The sequence below is a fragment of the Misgurnus anguillicaudatus genome, chromosome 22, assembly GCF_027580225.2.
Source record: "Misgurnus anguillicaudatus chromosome 22, ASM2758022v2, whole genome shotgun sequence".
Classification (NCBI taxonomy): Eukaryota; Metazoa; Chordata; class Actinopteri; order Cypriniformes; family Cobitidae; genus Misgurnus; species Misgurnus anguillicaudatus.
The window spans coordinates 1782036-1792029 of NC_073358.2; the positions used below are offsets into that span (position 1 = coordinate 1782036).

The window sequence follows — 9994 nt, forward strand, 5'->3', positions numbered from 1 at the left end:
AGTCTCGCCTCAAGACCCATCTCTTTGCCTCTGCCTATCCATAGCCCCCCCCCCTTTTTTTTCCCCCTCCTATCTGCCTTGTAAAGCGACTTTGAGTTCGAGAAAAGCGCTATAAAAATCCAATTTATTATTATTATTATTATGAAGTTGCACATAGATGGCTGCACTGTGGTGCCATCTTCCACAGTAAAAAACTTGTGTGGTGTTCGACAGCAATTTATCCTTCAATAGCCATATCTCCAACGTCCGTCGCACAGCATTCTTCCATCTTAGAAATATCTCAAAAATACGTCATATGTTGTCTGCATCAGATGCAGCGAAGCTTTTCCACGCTTTTTATGACCTCTAGAATAGATTATTGTAACTCGTTACTCGGGGGATGCCATGCAAATTCTCAATCTAAAAAGTATGACCACATATTCTGGCATCTTTACACTGGCTACCAGTCAAATATTGCATACAATTTAAAATACTACTAATCACCTACAAAGCCTTAAATGGCCTAGGACCCTTAGAGAATTACTATCAGAATACAATCCATCACATACACCGTGATCACACAATTCTGGTCTCTTGATATTCTAGGGATAATTAAAAGTGTCTAAAGGTGGTAGATCCTTTTCATATCTTGCCCCTAAGCTCTGGAATGATTTACCAAATGATGTGTCCATGACTTTAAATTTAAACTTAAGACTTTTTTCTTTAAAAAAGCATTCACATAATTTGTCTAGTAAACTATACTTATCTCGCAATAGTTAGCCTGTACTTAACAAAGTATTCACATAACTCGTCTGGGTAATTTACTAATGCTGCAATAGCTAGCCTGTCTGGAACTGAGCAGATATTAAATCTAAACACTGCGTGACACTTGCACAACACACAAACGGCCTCTACACTAATAGGATTTTGTTTCTCTTTCCCTGTCTCGTCCTCCAACTCGAGGACACTGAGAGAAACAAACTCAGTTCCGGCTGCCATGGAGGTCAACCACCACTGATCTACTGGCGTCCTTCAACGCAGGGCTGGCCCTGGGCATAGGCGGAATAGGCAAATGCTAAGGGCGCCGCCGACCCCTTGGGGCGTCCGTGCGCCCAAATTATATATATTTTTTAATATATGTATATAAACATTTAACTATAAATATTTAATTTTGCACAAGAAAACAGCAGTTATTAATGAATTATTACTAGCATAGTATCTCAGAAGATCATGCTGTTAAATAGCTCTGTGGCTATACTGCACTGAAGCGGCAGTTTAAAATATAAACCCAGAATTCAGCCAACGTCAAGAACAAGAAAACGGAAACAACAATCAGACCGAGACGCGGAATTTACATAATGTTACACAGACCATGTTTAAATATCAATGTTTCTGCAAAGAAATACCAACTTGTTCACTTTGTTTGGTATAATAAGCTGCGCATTGGAGTGCTGGCCGCGGTGCTGAAGACGCGCTCGGACGGAGTACTGGTGGCAGCACAGATATTTACGTGCAACCTATTGGAAACTATTATTCGTTATTATATAATTATTATTCATTATTTTACTTTATTACTTCCACTTAAGAAGAGTTCAGCACTTTTTATTTCAATATTTCTCTTTATATAAATACTATTTTGTACTTAAATCTATAATTTCATTATTTTACTAACCCAACTAACTCATCTGCACTTTCCGATAGGTTGCACGGAAAGGGAAAAGTATAGCTTTCTTCCCCTTGAGAAGAGTTGTGCACTTTTAAACTTTTAAAAAAAAATATATCTCTTTAAAAAAAAATCTTCTATTCAAAAGCTATAATTTCGTTATTGTACTAACCCAACTAATGACTCCTCCGCTTTCCAATAGATTGCACGTAAATATCTGTGCATATGTGCCATCACGCGTCTTCAGCACCGCGGGGAGCAGCCTGCACTCCAGTGTGCAGCTTGTTAATACCAGACAAAGTTGGTGTTTTTGTCCAGAAACATTGGAATTTGAACCATGGTCCGTGTGGCGTGGTTTAGGTCCCGCGTCTCGGCCTTAATGTTTTTTGCTTGTTCTTGACGTTGGCTGAATTCTGGGTTTGTGTTTGAACTGCCGCTTCAGTGTATAGCCGCAGAGCTATTTAACAATGAGCACAATCTCCCGCGACACTACAACATGCTACTAATAATTCATTTAAAAGAGCTGTTTTCTTGGACACAATTAAATATTTTAAGTTAAATGTAAAATGTAAAAAAGACAAGATTTTAACAATGTCAAGATCAAATGCCTGAGTAACAGGGTATTGTGTGTATGTGTGCATGTGCGTGCATGTGTGTTTGTGTGTGTGTTTACAAAATATTTTCAAAATAGAAACAAACTGCACAGCTTTGTCTTGTTTTTCTTTGTGTAAGTTTATGAACAAAATTATTGGAACACAATTGTGATTCTGTGATTCTAAAGGGCACCTGGTGAAATCTTGCCTAGGGCAGCAAATTGGCCAGGGCCGGCCCTGCTTCAACGTGATGACCAGCCGATGCCTGACCAACCAACGGAACCTGTTTAATCTCCTTATTCACTTGCATAGCAATTACATCGTATATAAATATATGTATATATACAGTCTATATATATATGTATATATATATATATATATATATATATATATATATATATATATATATATATATATATATATATATATATATATCCCAAGGGTTTTTTTCCTTCTAGGACTTTTTTTCCTCCTAGGCTTAAAAAAGTCAGGAGGTTTTTCTCCTAGGGGTTTTTTCAACCCTGGGGAGTCAGCCGACATTGGTTTAACTTGATCTCCTCCCATAAATTTTGCGTCTGAAAGGGAAACTCCAAGAAATGCGCTAATGATCCACTGCACATCTTTAGTAAATCCTGGCATTTATTTATTTATTTATTTAACGACAAAATGATGGTTTGCGAATGGCGGTTAGACTTTTACTGATGCCTCTTGGATGTTTTTGAGCCCAGAAATCTTACACGTCTCAGCAATGGCTCAAATATGAAATTGTCCCTTATGTTAACCTGCTGTCTTACAGTGAGGTAAATTGAGGTCCAGCGACACACACATCAACAAACACAACTCAACAAAAATGCTGAACTGAATATAGAAGAGCCAAAGGATTAAGCAAAGCCAAGAGCATTGAAGTAACCAGAGAATAGCGAAGAAGAAAACAGGACAACAGAGACATGTCAGCCATCCAGAGAAAGAGAGAGAGTGTGTGTTTTGCCAGCATGTTTTGACATTCCCAGTGAAGAGCCAGACCACTTCGAGCTTTTGTTCTCATGGGTGATCTTTATCTCTGCCAATTGTTCGCAGAGTCCTTAGACTTCAGAGTCGGATCTATACAGTACCGTAACATCCGTAACAACAAAGATAAAAACACCAAGTATTCTGATAGGAAGGAAACAAAAATAACGGTTTAAAGGAGCGCACAACATTTAGATGCTAAATTCAGAGTCAGTGTATAGTCAGTAACGCCAACTCAAAACAGCAACGAGTCCTTAACCAAACTACAAATTGTCTGATAAAAAATGCGCAACCACATAATTCAAACAATGTGATTGTTCTGATGGGGTTGGCAGGGAATGCTGGATTTGGATCGATGTTTTTTGGTGAGGTTTAGGAAAGGAATGCCACGCTCGTTCGATGAATAACAAGATCAGGCAAACTATGCAAGTCGTGTATAAACAGTCCGGATTACAAACAAAACAATCAGCTGGTGGTCATTGAAATATGGATTTCCAAACAAAGGAAGAGTCAAAGTGTAGAAACCATGCCGTGTAAAGAAACGTTTCCCTGGAAGTGGGAAGAAACATTTCGAGCGTTCGTTCGTTCTGTTATGCGTATCGATTTCATCGGAGTTGATTACAGACGGCAGCGAGCCTTTATTATACAACCGAGCTGAAACGAGAAAATGTCTGGATGCATTTGATGTCGGTTTACAGTACCAATGCACGACGGCATTTCTGGTAATGACGGAATTTAAATAAATATTCCAAAATTGCTTTTAGATTTAATTTGATGTTGGAATCCACCGATAGAGTAATGCTGCTCCATTCTCACGTAAACTTCTGAATACTTGTGGTCCGGCACAGTTTTGGAAATCGGCTAAATACATGAAGTCCTTGTTTCTTACAGTACTCAATATAAAACTTCATACCATAGAGCAGTGTATGAACATCAAGAGCTCAATTGGCTGACAAGTCGCTTTACATAAAAGCGTAAATGTAAATTTATCAAACTAAAAACGTACAATAATATAGGCAATGTTTCACTGTAAAATGTGAAAGCTCCTCTACTTAAAAAAACTTAACAAAAAATTAAGTTTTATAAAGTTTTACTCCTATTCTCAGTTAAGTGGAAATTGTAAGGTGAAAAATGACTTTCATTGGCAAGTATTTTTTTTTATTGATCCAACTTAAAATTTCACTTTAGTTTCACTTTAGGTGAAAAATTTACATCAAATAAAATTTCACATTTTTAGGCATCACCAATTAAAGTATTTTTTTATCCAACATAATTTTCTCACCTAAAGTGAAACTAAAGCGAAATTTTAAGTTAGATAAAATTTGACCAATTAACTGAGAATAGGAGTAAAACTTTATAAAACTTAATTTTTTGTTAAGTTTTTTTAAGTAGAGAAGCTTTCACATTTTTTAATTAATCCAACTTAAAATTTCACTTTAGTTGAAAAATGTAAGTTGGATAAAATTTCACATTTTAGGCGTTACCAATTAAAGTTTTTTTTTTTCTTTAAAATGATCCAACATAAAATTGCACTTTAGTTTCACTTTAGGTGAAAAAATGTAATTGGATAAACAAAAAATTTTAAGCATTACCAATTCAAGTTTTTTTTTTATTGATCCAACATAAATTTTTCACCTAAAGTGAAACTAAAGTGAACTTTTAAGTCGGATAAAATTTCAAATATTTAGGCGTTCCAATTAATGTATTTTTTTATTGATCCAACATAAAATTTCACTTTAGTTACACTTAAGTGAAAAATTTTAATTGGATAAACTAAAATTTTTAAGCGTTACCAATTAAAGTTTTTTTTTATTGATCCAACATAAAAGTTCACTTTAGTTTCACTTTAGGTGAAAAATTTAAGTCGGATAAAATTTCACATTTTTAGGCGTTACCAATTAATGTATTTTTTTAAATGATCCAACATAAAATTTCACTTTAGTTTCACTTTAGGTGAAAAAATTTAATTGGATAAACAAATGTTTTTTTCATTTTTTCATTTTTTTCTATTCAGTACAGTGTATAGTGCTGGATGCTGATTGGACAATGTTGTGTTCTAGTCATGCTTTGCCATAGTTAACCTTTAAATATCGTAATGTCCTTTATTCTTGAATATAGCAACAGTATAGCATGCATGACCTGGAGTTACGTGTTGCTCTATTAAATTTTGTTTACGTCTTTCGATACTTGTGATTCGTTAAGATTGATAGTCGATGAAAATGACTGGATGTTATCAGTTAAATAAAGACACGGTGTTGTATTGGGTGGCACTGACCTCAGTGACCCGAGCGCTGACTGAGAGCCGTGATTAACTGGAGACAGAGCTGTTTCCAGAACAGTTCAGTGCAGGTCTGTGGTCTGGGTGGTCTATGAAAATGCTGAGCTCAACTTTAATGTGTTTCGTATTTGCCAAGCGGAACTCCGTCATTAGAGGAAGTGGGAGTCCCATTTAAACTGCTATTAGCCTTAATAGCTGTTGCTTTTTTCTGCGCTCGGCGTGCACGCTATTTCCACACGTAACAGAATCTCCTGGAATCACAGCTTTCATGCTGCATGCTGGGAGTTGTGCTTTCTAATGCACAGGGACACCTCTTGATTTTAATCACCCTGCTAAAGTTTGCGTGTGCCGAGTTTGTGTTGACTAAGCCCAGAGTTATTTTGTGTTTCTCTGTCGGTCTGTTTGTTTTATTTGCGTGTTTAAGTGTTTTGGTTACATTTAAAACAATGATCTGAAAGAGATCCACAGAATGATGTTTTCTTGGGGTTGAGAGGGTTTAAAAACAGACTTAATACGACAAAAATCTAATTCAGTCCATGCCATATCTGACATGTGTTATCAGTCATAAGTTTATAAACCCTTTGCAGAATATTGGACCGAGTCATTAAACTGTCCACTGATCTTCAGTAATATTCTTCACGTCAACACGCAATGCTTTTTAGGCATCTTCTGTATATTTGTCCCTTTATCCAGCAGTGACTGTATGATGATAAGATTCATTTTTTCAACTAAGGACAATTGAAAGACTCACAAATATTTTAAAACATACAAACATTTACTGACATTCACAAAGACAACACCATACTATACATGAAGATCCAGGGAAATGTAAATTTTTGAAGATGGTTGGTGTCAATTGTAATTTTTTATTGTTAACATTTTAGAGATTTTGAAAGGGTTTATGTAAAGTTATGACTTCAATTTTATACACATAACACATATGTGACCACAAAACCACTTATAAATCACAAGTGTATATTTGCAGCAATAGCCAAAAATATATGGATGGGTCAAAATTCTTGATTTTTTTATGTAAAAAATCATGAGGATATTAAGTTAAAATCACGTTCCATCAAGATATTTTGTATTCCCTTCCATAAATATACAAAAAAAATGTATTCATCACTAATAATATGTTTTGCTGAGGACTTTAAATATGGACAACTTTAAAGGCGATTTTCTTAATATTTTGCACCCTCAGATTCCAGATTTTCAAATAGTTGTATCTCAGCCAAATATTGTCCTATCCTAACAAACCATACATCACTGAAAGCTTATTTATTCAGCTGTATAAATCATGATGTATAAATCTCAATTGCAAATTCTTCTCTAGGTTTACTCTGTATGCTGTGGACAGCCGTGGCAGTCGATCAGATGCGAGTTTTGTGACGGTCCGCACGTCCTGTCCCATGGTGGATGACAGTAAGGCTGAAGGTACAGCACCGATTATCCTCAATCCCTTCACATGAATAATGTAAAGCTGAGATCTTCAACCTTTTTCAGGCCAAGGACCCCCAATGTGTAGAAAGGAGGAGCAGGGACACCGAGTACATGCATCAAATTAAGACTGGATTTGCATACTTTGTTATGATGGTTATGTTACAAATATAAAAAATAAGCAGTTTTTGTATACATGGATACATACTGTAAACCTTCATTTTACATTTACATTATATTTACACTGCAAAAAATGATTTTCAAGATAAAAAAATTGTAGTATTTTAGTCTTGTTTTCAATAAAAATATCTAAAAATTCTTAAATTAAGATGCTTTTTCTTGATGAGCAAAACGACCCAAGAAAATAAGTCTAGTGTTTGGACCAAAAATATCAAATTTAAGTGATTTTGTGCATAAAACAAAAAAAAAATCTGCCAATGGGGTAAGAAAAAAAATCTTTAACATTTTTCTTAAACACTAAATTCAAGAAAAATTAGCTTATCCCATTTGCAGATTTTTTTGCTTGTTTTATGCACAAAATCCCTTAAATTTGATATTTTTGGTCTAAAAACTAGACTTATTTTCTTGGGTCGTTTTGCTCATCAAAAAAAAGCATCTTCATTTAACAGTTTAGATATTTTTACTTAAAAAAATACAAAAAGACAAAGACAAAAATACTAAGAATTTTTTTCTTGAAAATCATTTTTTGCAGTGTAGGCATTTAGCAGACGCTTTTATCCAAAGATTAGGAAACAATAAAAGCGATGTGTCATAGGGAGGCAATAGTACAAAATGTGCTTATAATCACTATTTTTAAACAATACCTGTTTTTCACTGAAAGGGAGAAGAGAAAAAAAAATGTGTTCAAGTATTTGAATCAAGTTTTTATTTCTATTATAAGTCTATTAATGTAATCAATTTCATTTTTCCAAAAAATATTTTTTGAATTCAAACAATGTTTGGAGGACCCCAAAAATACGGACCCCCTGTTGAAGACCCATGATGTCACGGTCTTAAATCTGTATTCACATCAGTCTCCAATGTGAAGAAAACTGAACAAAAACTATATCACATTATTAAAAAGTCAAATAAAAGTGGAAGTCAATAATTCAAGCATGAATTAGGTGCACACAGAAATACAGACCAAAAACAGATCATCGATGAATAAATGAACATTGACCTTTCCATTCCCTTCAAACAGAGATCGCAGACAAGGTGTACAACCTCTACAATGGCTACACGAGTGGAAAAGAGCAGCAGACGGCGTATAACACACTGATGGAGATCTCTCCTCCTCTTCTCTATCGAGTACAGCATCACTACAATTCACACTATGAGAAGTTTGGGGATTTCGTGTGGAGAAGTGAAGATGAGCTGGGACCCAGGTAAGAAAGAGCAACATCCATCAATCCTCTTCTTCACTTCTTATTGTACCTCCTGTACTCATTATTCACTCGTCCTCCTCTTCACCCTTTACCCTCTCCATCAACTTTCAAGTCATGTAATAATAAAAAGTTCTGGCATATAAAGAACACAAAGATCTGGTGATGTGGGGTACAGGGTTTCATCTGGGTACAGTTTGTCCTGGTCATCAGGTTTGACTGCTGTTATACAGTACAGGTCGTATTACTAAATGATCTGTCCAATTCAGCTTGAAAAATCATCCAGTCTAAGTATTATAATGGCAAATGGTTTTTCAACATTGTTATGTATTATAAAAAGTATTTAATGAAATAGAGACCAGCAGTTACATTTCATTTACTCTTGAAGATTGAGGAACAGATAATCTCTATGAATATCCAGCACAGAGTTTGTATTAGGATTGAAGTGTATTTTGGATCTGTACGTCATGTTGGAGTAATGTTTGACTCAAAATAACCCCTGAAAATGCTTTCAGAAGAGATCACATTGTGAGTTTAAAGCTGAATGTAAATGTGATTGTGGAGCAAGGCTTGTGTATTAATGCATCATATTATTCTCACAATGTCTACAAGAAAGCATTGAAATGATTTGAGAATGAGAATGACAGATGATGTTTTAAGATTGAAATAGATGAGAAAGATACTAGAAGTGTTATCTTTAAATTCATGCTAGTTTCTAGTTTATTCAGCTATTTAAAGTTTATTAAGATAAAAATATGAATGTTTGAATCATCATATTAGATGCATCAGATTAGATGCAAAACACTCTTAAGTGACATTTTTTATCAGGATCTTATCTTTAGGTTCAGTCATTTCAATTTAAAGGAAATTAAAAGGTTATTAGTGAGTAATTTAAATGCCTTATTTTCACAAATGCCACTTTAGTTCTTTTATTGCTATTTAACACATTTGACTGTCTTGCAAGGTTTTTAGGGCAATTCTTAAAAAGAACTTCTTTGGAAAAAAGTACGCCATATTCAGTCGGCCGCCATGTTGATTCCAAACCGAGGCTGTGAGAGATGGACGTCCAGAGCGTGCGCTTTAAACCAATTGTTTTGTATCAGGATGCTGCTCATTCAGCCATCAAAACACAGACAATACATCATTTTACAAATTTCCACAGGACAAAGAACCAGTGCCCGCCCGAGCATCATAGGGGCCCTAAGCAGAATTTGTTTGGGGGCCCCCTATCACCAATTTTTTTATTAAAAAATAAAGAAATTACAAGCATTTATAAAAAGGAGAAAGTTGCACATTAAGTAAGGGTACAGAAATGAAATGAATCATAACATTTAAACATTTAAAAATGCGTCCAGAAAGCTTCTTACTTTAGCGCCTTTACTTGAAATGTTAACATTTGCAAGCCTTTTAAACACGTGAAATGATAAACTTTCCCTATTAAAATTTATATAATAATATTAATCCGCAAATCGCATGCGAGCCAAACTTTTTTGATACATGGCTTATCATTTATTACAGTTACGCGCACTTGCACACTGGCGCAAAATGTCAAGGCACGCAAGGTGTATATATTGCATGTGAGTCTCAAACGCTAGCACTGCAGACACACAGCAGTTGTCTGCAAATCAGATTTTTTTTGTCTTGAATTATTAAT

At 35.0% G+C, this 9994-nt stretch overlaps 1 protein-coding gene across 2 annotated transcripts in view; it reads left to right on the forward strand.

Annotated features, from left to right (window-relative positions):
• Nucleotides 1-9994, forward strand: part of LOC129440778 (astrotactin-2) — a 427123-nt gene that overhangs the window by 414262 nt on the left and 2867 nt on the right. For both annotated transcript variants that reach the window (XM_073860480.1, XM_055200291.2), the window contains 2 exons: nt 6855-6955; nt 8160-8343. In XM_073860480.1, coding sequence (XP_073716581.1) covers nt 6855-6955; nt 8160-8343 — 285 coding nt within the window. The remainder of the gene's footprint in view (nt 1-6854; nt 6956-8159; nt 8344-9994) is intronic.